Source organism: Panulirus ornatus, chromosome 37 (genome assembly GCF_036320965.1).
Source record: "Panulirus ornatus isolate Po-2019 chromosome 37, ASM3632096v1, whole genome shotgun sequence".
Taxonomy (NCBI): domain Eukaryota; kingdom Metazoa; phylum Arthropoda; class Malacostraca; order Decapoda; family Palinuridae; genus Panulirus; species Panulirus ornatus.
Genome location: NC_092260.1, coordinates 21,592,776 through 21,608,421, shown reverse-complemented (window position 1 = coordinate 21,608,421; position 15,646 = coordinate 21,592,776). Strand labels below are relative to the sequence as shown.

The 15,646-nt window shown below is 43.7% G+C and overlaps 1 protein-coding gene across 1 annotated transcript in view; it reads right to left on the bottom strand.

The window, feature by feature from the left end:
- The window catches only part of fend (forked end), a 31,213-nt gene extending 22,738 nt beyond the window's left edge, over positions 1-8,475 (bottom strand). The window contains exon 1 of the mRNA XM_071683922.1: positions 8,209-8,475. Within this exon, the coding sequence (XP_071540023.1) occupies positions 8,209-8,316 (108 nt within the window). The 5' untranslated portion in view covers positions 8,317-8,475. The remainder of the gene's footprint in view (positions 1-8,208) is intronic.
- Between the last annotated feature and the right edge of the window lie 7,171 nt (positions 8,476-15,646).

Below are 15,646 nucleotides of genomic sequence, written 5' to 3'. Positions count from 1 at the left end.
TGGATGGAAAGCCATCAGTCGATGGTCTTTAATTCGTCCTCGTTTTCCGTGAGGTCGAAAAAAAACGACCTCCGGTAATTCGTGAGGCAATGCCGTAGTTCGTTTTAAGGCCACGAATGAAGTCATTAAGAGCAGGTCGTGGTAGTTAATTAGATGCTAATAACCCGCGCTGGTAACAGACTCCTCCCCCCTGCCTTCCCATGGTAACAGACACCCCCTCCTCGTGGTACAGAATTCCCTTCCTCCATGGTAACAGACACTCCCTCCTCCCCATGGTACAGACACTCCCTCCTCCCCATGGTAACAATACACTCACCCTCCCCATGGTACAGACACTCCCTCCTCCCCATGGTAATAACACACTCACCCTCCCCATGGTACAGACACTCCCTCCTCCCCATGGTACTAATACACACTCCCCATCCCCATGATACAGGCACTCCCTCCTCCCCATAATACAGACACTCCCTCCTCCCCATGGTAATAATACACACTCCCCCTCACCATGATACAGACACTCCCCCCCCCTCCCCATGGTAACAAACTCCCACCCTCCCCATGGATTAGACTCCCCCTCCCCTTGGTGCAGATTCCCCCTCCCTCCCATGGTAGAGCTGCCCAGGACCCCCTGGCCGTGCGTCCACTGCTGCTGACCTCTTGCACCCGGCTCCTTTCTTTTGTTTCGGACGGACGAACCCCAGAACTTTTCGTCCACAGCAGCCCTGGCCCTTCTTCTCCCCTTTACCGTCCCCCTTCGCTTACGCTGGATAAATAGATCACGAGATAGTTTAAACATTAAGCTCATTGATGGATCGTGGAGGAAAGAAAACGCACACGGGGGGGAGATAATCTCTCGAGAGATGACCAAAGAGAAGGTGTTCATCGAAAGATGGAAGGCCTGGAGATCGTCCCCCGTTGTGAGCGCCACCAAAGAAGTCGGCAGTGTGCGATATCTTTCGCGGCTCGGGAGCAAGAGCCTCACACACACACACACACACACACACACACACACACACACACACACACACACACACGGGGCTGCGGAAGGTGGTGGTCATTATAATGATGATAATGACCGTCAGTAATGATGCACGGACCAGCCTAGGCCCATCAACAAAGGCGTGTCACAAGGGCGTACGTGTATACAAGTCCCAGACTCGTTCTGGGGTCGGGAGGGTTCTGACCTCTGGTGGCCTCCCGAGGGCAGTCTTGTTACGTCTTTAGATGATGAGGGGTTGAGGGTGGGGAGGTGGTGTCCATGAAGTCCTGGCAACACACGTGATTGATCCTTAATTAGATATTAAGTAGTCGACTCCCAAAAGGCCGTAGTCCCTTATTTTGCGCCGGTATTAACTAAAAGGTCTTTGTTCCTTATTATCTGCCAATATCAACTAAAAGGTCTTTGTTCCTTATTATCTGCTAGTATTTACTAAAAGGTCTTTGTTCCTTATTATCTGCCAGTATTAACTAAAAGGTCTTATTTTCTTATTATCTGCCAGTATTTACTAAAAGGTCTTTGTTCCTTATTATCTGCTAGTATTTACTAAAAGGTCTTTGTTCCTTATTATCTGCCAATATTAACTAAAAGGTCTTATTTTCTTATTATCTGCCAGTATTTACTAAAAGGTCTTATTTCCTTATTATCTGCCAGTATTTAATAAAAGGTCTTTGTTCCTTATCATCTGCCAGTATCTAATAAAAGGCCTTAGTTCCTTATTCTCTACAAGTATTTATCACGTATTTAGTTCCTCATTACCTGCCAGCATTCATTATCTTGATATACTTACAGCTAATCACAAGTTTGCCTGTAATTTTGGAAATGAAAATTGTGAATAAAATGTTCATCACCCAAGAACCATAACCGAAAGATGCGGCTTCGTGGGCGTGAGGAGAAAGCACGGTGTTAGTGGGAAAGCTACGGAGGAATCCTGTGGGATAGTAAGAACAGAACACCAGTGAGTGAGGAATGAGATGGACGGGGAGTCAGCCGTTATGGAGAGTGGGGAGCCAGCAGCTGAGGTTGTGGGGAGGGCGAGTAGCTCTGAGAAGGGGAGTGGGGAAGGTGGGGAGACATAAAGTGGGGGGAGCTGGAAGGGTTAGGGAGTCTGTTACTTCGGAGAGGAGGTGTCAGGGATGGAACCAGAGGTGGAGAAGAAGAGACTGGAAATTTAGCGGCCAGTGAGTAGGGAGTGGAAAAGACTGGGAATAAGTATGTGGGGAGATGAACTGTTTACGAAAAAAAAAAAAAAGTGGATGGGGAGTGGAGAGGTGTTGTGGGTCAGGGAGGATAATGATGTTCATCGTAGCAGACTACCTCATTTCCCTCGTCATCGGCAGTCAACGGTTGTAATACATCAAGACGCACTTCCAGCGGCGTTGCCAACTCAAAAACATTTCAATCATTCGCGCATATGTTGTTGAACGTCGGTGAGCCGGAGAGGCTTCCTCAAAAAAATAATGATGAACACGTTACGTCAGTCAGTCTGGTTTCGGATTTATACCATCAGGATCATTCCTAAGTTACGAGAGGTATCATTTACAGCGATACTGTTTAAGAGTGATGGTGAGGTATTAGCGTCAGAATGGCTGATGTACGCGAGGTAGAGGCAAAACACTTCTCATTATTCCTGCGAGTCACAGGTCCATCAGGAGGGAATTCACTTTCTCCCGCCGACGCTCCACTCCGGAGCGCCTGCATCCATCACCTTGTTTACACACTAAAATCTGCAGCAACGGTAAATCTGGCAGAAGCATCGGCACTTCTACTCCAAACGAAAATGTAATATCTAAACTGCTGCTTTCCTGCAGTTCATCTGTGAGTATATATATATATATATATATATATATATATATATATATATATATATATATATATATATATATATATTCCATTAATGTAATTTTACTGCAAAAAGTTTATCGGTAATTATTAATTATAAAGATATAAAGAAATTCAAATCCGCGTCAGATGTATTTTGATTTTTGCTTCAAACGCGTCGAAGTTATTTTGTATTCCTACCCATCATATGGACATTGGCACAAAACAGGATACAGAATGAGAAAAAAGATATTTCAGGCCCTGGGCCACATTGATTTTGAATTACACAACAAGTGAAAAAGTGACCTGTTTATCATGGAAGGCAAAGTAGTAGTAGTAGTAGTAGTAGTAGTAGTGGTAGTAGTTGTAGTAGTAGTTGTAGTAGTAGGAGATGAGATGCCTGACACACACCTTGAAATGTCTGGTAGGAGTGGTTGCTGATTTTGCAAGTCAAATCCGTAGTGTTGCAGATTGTGAGGGTATTTCTGCTGGCAGAGTTTACCTCTTGTGTGTACCATGTCATATATGGGAAGAAACTCCCCACAGTCGGGCCATAGTAAAGTCAGGATGTCTCGTGATAATGTTAGTGTATATGGGATGGGTGTGTGTGTGTGTGTGTGTGTGTGTGTGTGTATGTATGTGTGTTCTTCCATGATGGTAGATGGATTGTGGTCGTGTGTATAATAATCCAGAGTCCGGTCACTGCAGGAGTTAGTCAGTCTTACGCAGGGTCGACGAAGCTTATGGTAAACGCTAAGAAGACCATACAGACACAGACACCCTTCCTACCAAGCTTCGCAACGCTGATGATTTATCCCCCCCCCCCCAATACACTTCCTCCCCCGGCGTGCCCCGGACTCCCACAGAAGCACCAGAGGCGCTTCTGGTATGGAGGGCTCGCTGGGGGGATGGGTGTTTGGGTGGGAGAGTAGGTGCGGGCCCTGACTGTGGCGAAAATTAATGACTGTCGCCTTGCGCATGCCACTGACCGCGAGGCTGGCCCAGTCCACGCCACCCCACTACCCTCCCCCTTCCCCCACTTCCCCTTGACCGGACCTCCTCTTCCAGAGTCACTCACAAGCTGAACGGCTGCGGTCTTCAGGACCTGCAGAATCGTCCAGCCTGTTAGCTCCTCCAGAGGGGAGATTGATCTTCTGTGTCTCCGTGTACTACGAGGACAAATGGCTGTAAAACGGACGTAAAATACCAAATCCTCAGGCCATTTTCGTCTGATACGAACACGCAAACATTTCCCTCGCCCGACCCATCGGGACGTGTGTGAATAGCATTCCAGCGTCCCCTGGAAGTCACAGTACCACTGCCATGACCCGTGTTTTTCTGGATCCTTATCCCCATGAAAATGTTTCCAGAGTCACTCCCGAACCCGCATTAATTACCCAAAATTCCGGGGGATTCCACCGCACACTGGCAGCAGCCCACGAGATTTCCGAGGGAGATTTCACACAGCGCCTCCATCAGATGGCTGCTGCTATTGTCCTGGGACGGGGAATAAGAATTTTCCCTTAAGAAAGAGTCAAGGGAAAGGGGAAGGAGGGAGGTAGGGGGTGGGGTTGAGGTTGAGGGAGGCGAGGAAGGAAGAATACAGGAGGGAGGGACGGTTACTGATTGGTGGCTGACCGGACGGTAAACAAGGAAGAAAGGGATGGAAATTGGTGGGTACCAGATCAAAGATACGGTGATGAATGAACGAGGGAATGATTTTTTTTTTCTTTCTTCGTCAAGATAGCTGACGCAAGACGCTGTTATTGATTACAGAAAAAAAAGGAAGCCCTGCTCCTCACACTGAATATTTGGATCAAAAAATTTCGACGTCGGGTTACTCTTTTAAAGAAATCCTGGATCAAAAAAAACATGCCCTCAAGCCAGGGTTCACCATAGTCTTTTCTGGTGTAGCCTCCAGGAGCTCCCGTCATTAGTACAGAACATGGCAGACACTCTGGATCATCACCTCCTCTCCTGACTTTGCTCCTGGGTGCTGGTCCAAGCTACGCTCCCTCTCCCCCCCATTCCCCCAGGTCGTCTTCCACAAAGTTCGTTCCGGAGCGTAACTCTCAAAGAGGCGTCCAGCGTCCAGCCTCTGTTTACCGGCAACCCTCAGGGGGATTGGCAGGGGAGGGGGTGGGTGGGGGGGGGAAGGTTTCTTCGGGTTCTGGGTCGAGGGATGGGGTAGGTGGGGGGGGGTGGAGAGGGTGCACGGCCATCCTCATCCAGGACAACTGACTTGGTTATGTCACTCTTAAGAAGAAAAATAATCATGTACGTGAGGACCTCAGGTTCTCTTGGCCGTGTTCCAGTAAGGGAGCAGTATAACCGTATGATAAGGTTGTCTCTTTGAGGCAAGGGAAGCAGGGCTGTAGGGAGGGGGTTTGAAGGGAGAGTGTGTAGCAAAGTTCCTCCCTTTCAGCTCCCCTTTTCAGGTCCCTTTCCAGCAGCCGGAGCCCCCAGCTTGCCGGGACTATTCAAAGGCAGTGGTGCCTTTCCCTTCGAGTCGGGGGCTGTGAATGGCTTGAATAGATGACATTGACAGCGCTGAGCCTTTTAGCAGTGATTAAAGGCGTCGGTAGAGGTACGAGAGTGGCCGTTTCACTGCTAAGTAGGCAGGGCAAAAGGGGGGAGGGGGGGACCTCAGCTGTGAATGAGTATGGCTAGTTAGCAGCGCCCTTTGTGACGCTCTGATGCTGGTGCCCTCTGACTGACAAGAAGGGTTTCAGGGGCCTTATGGACTCGCTAGGACAGGTACCATGATGAAGGCTTTTAGTACACCGTCTTCAGGGTCCGAGTTGGAGGGAACGACACTGGCCTAAGGAAGGATCCGACGGACGATAATGGAGCATACCGCGTTTACCAGACTGGAAGGTGTGACCGTAAACGCTGGATCCTGAGTCTGGAAACTCTGAAGAAGGTTCTGATGTTTTACTTAGAAACCGAAGAAGGTTCTGAAGTTTTATCTAGAAACCAGGCCTTCTTTCTTATTAATATCATAGATACCGGGGTTTCATTCGAGATCAGGTTTACTCAGCATACAGGTATAGAGACCAGGTTTCATCCGTCGTGCTGATGTAGAGATCAGGTCTCATTCATCGTACTGATGTAGAGACCAGGTTTCATTCAACATACGTAGGCACGTTTGGTGAAGTCGGTAGATCTCGATGTTCTAATGTTTGCAGGCTCTTACATATTATTTTTTACATATTATTTTTTAAGACGGGAAAATAATAAATTAGGGCAAACGTTGCGACCAAATATATTAATGTAAAAACAAAATATGTAAATGGCTTGAGAATTATATAAAACATTCTAATTAGATTTTTGAAGCTCCTCGTGACAACACTAAAACGAAAGCCGAGTTCTTTGAGTCTGATGTAAATCTGAAATACTTTTAAAGGACACTATGGAGATGCTCCTCATAGGGACGGTAGATAATGCCAGAAGTAAATGCCGAAAATTTTAGAATTCACTCCTTTTTAAACCAAAAAAATACAAAATTCACACTTCTCTCCAGGGAATCACCATATATATGTTTACTTTAGAGAATTCGTCTTTTTTCTTTTATGTTCAAGGCTCCAGTCACGGACAGAAGTCCACATCAAGGCTGGGCCTTCATTGAAATATAGAGAATTATGGAACGGAAAAAGAGAAGACAAGGGAAAATATTTAAGAGATTCTCTTGACTAAAAACACCAGGTAGTGTAAATATGGACGAGAAGTCCGGCTCGCCCAAGGCTGGATTACTTGCTAAATACTATCAAGGCATCAACTGTCCAGTGGTGTCATAGTAAGTCTGGCACCAGCAAAGTGTGAGCAATTCCTTGTCAACTCTTCCTGTCATACTTAAAAAAAAAAAAACTCATAATAAACTGAGCTTTTACACAGATATTCCACAGGATCTGCCTATAGGTGAAATTATGGGTAATTTACACAAAACTTCCTCCCATTTAAATGATGAAGGTATTAATCACAGATGTACAAATGGTTATACTAAAGATGTTCATGTTACAAAACAAAACGGCAAACACACACTTCCACAATCATCACAAAATTCAAAAGTCAGCACCATACGCCGTTAGGTATAACAGCACTGATATGAATGGCAAGTATACTGGGTTAAACAGATTGTTAAACAAATAAACAAACATCTGCACGATATTGTTTGCACTTAAAATCATTATTTACTCGTGGATCAGACGTATCAATCATATCTTGATTGATCTGGTCATGGATTCCATCTTTCAAACCTCGCCGACAATTTACGAAAACCTTGTGTATTTATATTGCCTTCTCTTTTATTGACAGATGATCGCATGGCGGGGGTACCGGAGTTACGTAAAGGTAAGTTTAACAGATGAATGAAACTAGAGAAAAAAAAATCAGTAAGTCACACTAGGGTCTTAAGAGATAGATTTGGTGATATGTTTGGATGTGGACGAACCGCGCCTTGCGCTCAACACGAAAAGGCGTGCGGATATATCGAGCAGCCATGGGTTTCTGCCTCTAAGATAAGCTCCTAAAGGATATTCTATCATGAACGTGTCCTCATTGTATTAACAAATGATGTAGCGCTTATATTTGGAGAGATCTAAGCAGAGATAGTGTTGCCGTCTGGTTCGGAGGGAAGATTTGAGAACACTCATCTCACGGCATATATTACCTTGGACTATCAGGTTTGGTGGCGTATGAATCGACACATTTCATGAATGAATATCAGCCCCAAAGAAATTAGAAAGTATTTTTTTTTCTCACGTAGGTAAAGGTAAGCATTACCAAGATAATTAGGAAGTGTTGCGTCTGCTTTTCAGAATTATATGAACCTCATTAATGTCACATGTTAAGCTGGAATGTGAGCGCGCCAATATCTATGTTGAACCAGCTTACCTTATATAAGGTGACCGATATTAGATTACACTCGGGTTGAAATATGGGATGTTTTGGGGGCCGAATCATTAATATTGATAAACCAGCGTGTCAGGATTTGAAATATAGATAGTCGTGGTTAGACAGCGAAAATGGAAGATGATGAATATGTATGCTGATAGGTTATGACTGACAATGAATTTCTTCACCTATCTAATCAGGGAGGAGAGCGTTTCTCCAGCCGAGAACAAATTAGTAAAACACCAATATGAATTATGGCTAGATTAGCGAAGATAAAGATATAAAGGGAAGAAAATTTAACACATGCGATACATATCCAAACGAAAAACTAATTTTCTTTTAAAGTAATTGTGTTCAGAAAAATATCGAGCAGTAAACGTAAGGACAGTGAATCATTTCAGTCCCCCATTTCTCCGTAGCTTTGCAGTGACGCCAAAAACTAACTCAGAGGGACACCTAACACGTCTCTTACTAGCGGCAACTTCAGCTATGCTTACCTTATCCAAGCAATGGGCCCTACATTGGGCCATCTTGAAGGCGGACTGGAGATCTACCGCTGAGCACGTCGCTGCCAGCATCACCACTACCACGCACACCTGAGCCATCGTATCAGTTCTCAAAAGTCTTTTAAAACTTGTCGTTTTCCATACAAGCAGGCGGATTTCACGGAAGTACCATGGGGGTAGGGGGTCGAAGTGAAGGCCTATGTGTGGTCCCACGAGGGAGACGGGACGCAGACTCCACTCACTACAGGGGATAAGCGAGGACTGTCTGGTGGGCGGCCTTTCTGGCCATTTTGATGCGAGGATGCGAGGAGTTACTGAATTTCACTTTTGGTTTTATTTGACTGTTTCATCTTGAACATAACGTTACTGATTATGTCTTTAACGTTGATGTTGCCTAGTATACCCGGCTGGATACATTGACAGACAAATAGCAGGAAAACACAAGAAATTATCCGAGATACAATGTTGTTTCATAAAGGCAAATAAATAACAAGCTGGTAACTCCGGAGCACCCATGTATCCGCGGGCAAGTTTGGGAGAAATTAAGTTGCCAACTCGTCCTTTATCAAGAGAAAATATATTGCCGCTGTACTTGGTACCAATAGCATAATAGTCGTACCTTTAGGCTGTTTATAAGTTATACTAACGACTCAACAAAAGCCCCCAACAATGACTCCTTCATTCAACGCCGTAAAAGGAGAAACACCCCAATAAGAGGGCTCACTTTGCAATCACACGAAAGCCTATAAACAACACTATCTACCAAACCAAATACCTAAAATGTTATAATAAGCTTGCAATAAAGTTTTAACACATCGACTAATAAAAAGAATACCATAATTTGAATCCAGATTGCGGGTGTATTAGTCCCTATAAGTTGTCCTGGCACTGTAATTAAATGCAGAGGTAATTGTACGCTAGGAATTAGATGTTTATGGAGCACAGTGACGTAGCTTGTGAAACAACTTCACTGATTTTTTTTCTTCTAAACTATGTGTACACACACTCATACGTACGGATGTTTCTGCATGTGTGTATTTATATGGCATGACTTTCTACATATGTGCGTACAGCATATGTGTACTTTTATATGCATGCATGTGCCTCTGTATATGATTCAGAGAAGCACGAAGGATGAAATGAACATCATCTTTATTAGTGAAGAACACTCCTTTCTCCTCAATATTTCCCTCTTAATACAACTTGGATAACTTGACTTCTTTCTTCTGTAGGCATTAAGCTCACTAAAATGATGGAAAAGTCTTAAACATTATGGTCAGGAAACTGATCTCTACTAACGATTTAAACTGTAGGGAATTAAAAAAGTTAAAGGAATTAGTTTAGGGAAACGGTGTTCTGTAATGAATAAAGATGTTCATTTTATCCATGGAGTTTCTTTTCATTGTGTGTATATATATATATATATATATATATATATATATATATATATATATATATATATATATATATATATATATCATTAATGCTATTAAGTATGTAATGTATATATGATACATATATATTATATTGTTTGTTTTCTCAGAAGCAACATAAGTTTTTTCACGGACTGAGGTAAGTCATAGTGCAGACTTCGGGGTTTTGCTGTGGTTAGAAGACTCTGGTGTTCATTGAGGGTGTGCTTAAATGGAGCCAGTTTTCTTTTGTTTCTTAGGAAGGTGCTTGATGCAGCTTCAATCCCTATTCTGCGTATACTCTGTGATTGAGTTCGAATAGAATTTGTATATTTAAACGAAGCGGGAAGTTTGGGAAGTGGGGATACATGGAGTGGGTGATGAGTAAGATGAGGGAACGGAGGCCTGTAAAGGGAGTGTCAGAAAAGGCACTAGTGCAGTGAGTCAGGCCTAGGTAAGGGGTAGGCCGTAGGGGTAGTAGTAAAGTAGTAGTAGTAGTAGCAGCTGGGGGTGGGAGGGATGGATGGAAGGATAAGGGAGGGGGGGGGGAAGGGGGGAGCTCCAGGATCAGGGTTAGCGAAGTGGAGGCGGAGTGGTATTGAGGGTAGGGGGTGAGGAGGGAGGGAAGGAGGGGGTGGTGGATGTTGTCAGGACAGCAGCTGCCTACCGATAGTGTGTCTGTTGCCATATGATGGTCACCGCCAGCCGGCACTTGCGCTTCCTAACCTTAAAACATCCTCAGCCTCACTGATACCCTTCTCAGCTGGCGATGCCTAGAGCCCAAGGGACGCCCGGGTATTATACCGCAGCGAAATGTTTATTTATTTATTTATTTTTTGCATATTAAGTATATGCAAATATTTTTTTTTTTCAACTTAGGGGTCACGGGTTCTATGTTAATCCAGGAGCGACATTGCCGAGACCGAACCCCTCCGTCTCCCTCCTCCTCCTCCTAATCTCCTTCCCCCTTTCCTCCCTTTACCCCCCATGTCTGTACCCATTCCTCCCCCCCCCCCTTCCCATCACTACCACCACCGCCAGTGACCTGACCTCTTTTCCCCCCACTGTGGTGTTTGGTGATGGTAGTGATACCGAGCGTGGTGGTAGGACTGCTTGGTGGAAATGGTGGTGTTTCTGATTGTAGGTAGTGTTTAAAGAGAAGAAAACGGGTATAAGCGTAAGTGTGTTACTCATATGGAAAGGTATTCTTTTGTAAAATTTCTTAGTTTTATAAGACTTGTTCATAAATACGTACTTATCGTATCTGTACATAAGCGTATGAATTTGCATGTGCGCTCTTAGTATTATGATAGTTATAAGAGATATACTAAGAATAACACTAGGAGTAGCATGGATACAGTAAATGTAAGTGATGGAAATGTTATTTTGCACGGCTGATGGTGCTGACTGTATAATAATAATAATAATAATAATAATAATAATGATAATGATAGTAATAATAATAATAATAATAATAATGATAATGATAGTAATAATAATAATAATAATAATAATAATAATAATAATAATAATAATAATTATAATAATAATGATAATTATTATTATTATAATTATTATTATTATTATTATTATTATTATTATAATTATTATTATTAGTTTTTATTAGTTGTAGTAGTAGTCTGAGTTGTAGTAATGATAATGGCAGCAGCAGTAGTAATAACGATTGGGTGAATATATATATATATATATATATATATATATATATATATATATATATATATATATATATATATATATATATATATATATATATATATGTGTGTGTGTGTGATGATAACGTATGATATGTGTGTACGTTTACGTGGGTCATCTAGATATATGTATGAAGCACAGTTAGAGTGGTAGGTTTCATGATATAGCAAATACACAGTGTACGGACGTCATCAGAATTGATACCTCAGCCTTCAGGGTCATACCGTGTGTGTCCTGTCATAAAGTGATGGGAATTATACACCACTAAAGGCTATCCAGGAATGCTTAGGTAGGGAGCCATTCACCCTTATGTCGTGAGGAATCCCCATTTAGGTAAGTGGCGCCATAATCCCCATCAGGGAGAGTGGTCATGGGGCAGACGCTCCACACTAGGGCAGCAGGACCAAGGTGCTCTAGGTGGCTGGAGGCCCGCCCACCTGTGGCACAGCCCAGGGACGCATCCGGGTGGCGAGGTGGACCGTCGAGGGGAGATGGTGATGCTAGAGTGGATGATAGTGATGGGAGATTATGATTGATGAGAAAGATAGTGATGGGAGAGTATGATTGATGATAAAGATGTTGATGGGGGAGTATGATTGATGATAGTGATGGTAGTAAGTATGATTGATGATAAAGATGGTGATGGGGAGTATGATTGATGATAGTGATGGTTGTAAGTATGATTGATGATAAAGATAGTGATGGGGGAGTATGTTTGATGATAGTGATGGTAGTAAGTATGATTGATGATAAAGATAGTGATGGGGGAGTATGATTGATGATAGTGATGGTTGTAAGTATGATTGATGATAAAGATAGTGATGGGGGAGTATGATTGATGATAGTGATGGTTGTAAGTATGATTGATGATAAAGATAGTGATGGGGGAGTATGATTGATGATAGTGATGGTTGTAAGTATGATTGATGATAAAGATAGTGATGGGGGAGTATGATTGATGATAGTGATGGTAGTAAGTGTGATTGATGATAAAGATAGTGATGGAAGTAGGAGGACTGATGGACATAGGAGGCAGTGATGGTGGTAGGTGTTGGAGATGAGGGAAATGGAGGAGGGGGAGAATGGAGTGGATAACGATGGTGGTGTTAGTAGAGGGAGGTGGAGGATGGTGGAGCATGTGCCTCCTCTCGTGGCACACTGACTCGAATTCTCTTCATTGTCACTCATGGATGAGAACCGTCATCTAGCCAAAGCCTTCAAGAATGTTTTGAAAAGAAATCTAAAAGTGGTGGAGAATTAAGGAGAGAGAGAGAGAGAGAGAGAGAGAGAGAGAGAGAGAGAGAGAGAGAGAGGTGGAATGATATATAATCCAGGATATTTTTGTAGGATGTGGAAAGGCAGAGCTGTGTCGTTACATGTATAGCTATGAACAGCTGACCCATTACCGTAGGCAACTGTCGAATTCGTCTCAAGCCATCTCTATCCAAATACCCGATGCATTATGCCATCACTTCCTCTCTCCTTCTCTCTCTCTCTCTCTCTCTCTCTCTCTCTCTCTCTCTCTCTCTCTCTCTCTCTCTCTCTCTCTCTCTCTCTCTCTCTCTCTCTCATCCCTGTACCCTTTATAACACCAACTGAGGGGGAAAGGTGGAAGGGGGAGGGGAATGGGTGAGAAAGGATGATGATACAAAACCATACATTTTTATCATCGTGTTCCCATCACAGGATCCCGGACCAGGAGCTCCTTCTTCCCCCCCTCCCTCACCCCATCCACTTCACCGGCATCAAACCTGTAGACTGTGAGGATAGTATATTACCCCCCCCCCCCCCCCCCAATCCTCTGCCCTCCTCCTCTCCCACCCTGGGTTATGGCGCTTCAGCACACGGCCAGAACACGACCGGGCAGTTGTACTCCGGCCAGACGAGACTTGCATAGCAATGGGCGGGTGTGTTCCGTAGGAAGCTGTGTAACTGCTGCGCCTCGGCCACTGGGGCAGTGTAGGAGGCGTTTCTCGTGCCGGCGCCAGCATCAAACACATCCCTCTCATGACCACACCTTCAGCCGATAACATCTCACGGTCCTACCTTGATTACGTTTTCTTTCGATTTAACTTAATGATTCGACTGAATATATATATATATATATATATATATATATATATATATATATATATATATATATATATATATATATATATATATATATATATATACGACGACTTCACAAAAGTGAGGGACACACACCAGTCCTGAAGGATCGTCATGTTTCTCGTCAAATCCACAAGATAACAAAAGATCAGCTTGTTCAGTGATACTAGCAATAAACAATGAAATTTAGAATGAAAGCTGAAACACTTGTTCAGGTCTCCCCCCCCATCCCCCCTGAAGTCGAGCCGCGAGCCTTGAAACATCGATAGTAAACAATAATTTTAAGTTTCTCCGTCGGAAGTCTTGCCCTGAGATGGTTCCTCGATCTCTGAAACCACAGGAGCCGTGTCCTTCTCCCCCCTTTAGATTTAATGAGATGAAAATGAGAGAAGATTTTTACAGCCCCGTACACATGCAGTATCCAAGAATTCTCTTCATTAAATGTGTGAGTACTTGACTGTATTTGCGTCTTCACAGTGTACACAGAAGTGTTAAAGAATTATACAATGCATGAGCAAGCGGCGACCCCAAGCTCTCCCAGACGGTCAGCGACACCTGTCGTAAAAGTGAACAATTAAAGTTATTTCCCTGTACTTACTCTCGCCTACGTGTTAATTACCAGGTAACCAGCAGGTGGTACTTGAATGATGCGAACCGCCAGTTGCCACACGTCTGCTCCTTCCCATCCCAGCCGCAGTCCTAGGACGCTCGTCCACTATATGTGACCCTCTTTCCCGTGGCTCATCCTCCCTTGCCCAGGGATAGGCTATACTATCCACACACACACACACACACACACACACACACACACATCCAGAGGCTGGTCTCGTCATCCACTCATGCTGGGAGTCTCCCTACCCACCCGGCTGTCCAGGGTTCTATCCATTCACCTACCCATCCAAAGGTCTGCTTACCCGTCCACCAACCAACCAATCCATGAGCCTTTCTACCCATCCATTCTGAGGTGTCTCTACGCACCTACCCTCCCATCCAGGGATCTACCCATCTGCCTAGCATTGCTCTACCCATCTACCCGCGTACCTTAGAAACCGATGCCTTACCCATTCACCCATCCGCACACACACACACACACACACACACACACCCTTACCGTCTCACATACCTCCCCAGCCGTTCGTCCGCTCGAAGACAAAATACTTCCCCCCACACACTCACCCCATCTCCCCCGATCCACACGATTCGCCACTCATCCACTCACCTGCCGACCGTTTTCTCGTCATCCGCGCAGGTAAAGGCCGCCGCTCTCTGAGGGGAAGGGAGCAGAGGGGGGGAGGGGGGGGGTTGAAACGGAAGAGGTTCGCTTCCGGCGACGTCCCGGATGCGCCGGAACTCCCGACCGCTGTGGATCGTTGCTTAATGACCGTCACTCACCTACATTTTCCAATGCAAATGCCGAAGAGTTGGTGTGGTGAACGAGAAAAGACGCGCCAGCTGCGTGTATGAAGAGATACGTGGGAGTGTTTAGTGGTGGTGGGCCAAACGCGACCGGTAACAGGGGCGTCATCACTGGAGGTGTGTGCCTCAGTGGACTTCGAGCCTGGTGATCAAGCGGGTCATGCTAGGACAGGAAATTAGGTAAAGAGGAGGTAATTATGTGAAGACCCGATAATAATGATAATAATGATAATAATAATGATAATGATAATTATTATAATTTTATCATTATTATTATTATTATTATTATTATTATTATTATTATTATTATTATTATTATTATTATTATTATTATTATTATTATTATCATGTTTTTGTTATTATTATTGTAATTATAATGATAATAATTATTATTACAATGGTAATGATAATAATAATAATCATTATTATTATTGTTATTATTATCATTATTATTATTATTATTATTATTATTATTATTATTATTACAGAGGGGGTTCCAGCTTAGAGAGAACCCCCTAGATTACTGTAGCGTGCGACTGTGTGGTGTGCAGCTGCGGACTTGACGTTGAAGAATATTAAGGAAAACGAAAGCGTTCTTTTCCTGATACAGTCGCTGTCACAGTATTGTCGCTCTGGTTCATTGTGAAACTAAGAGAACCAAACATCTCACTGGGAACACACAAAAAAAAAAACCGGACCTGTTCATTAACAGAATGACCCTCAGCCCAAAGGTCAATTTGCGTGGTTTTGAGCCAGTGTTTACCCAACTAATGAGGAGT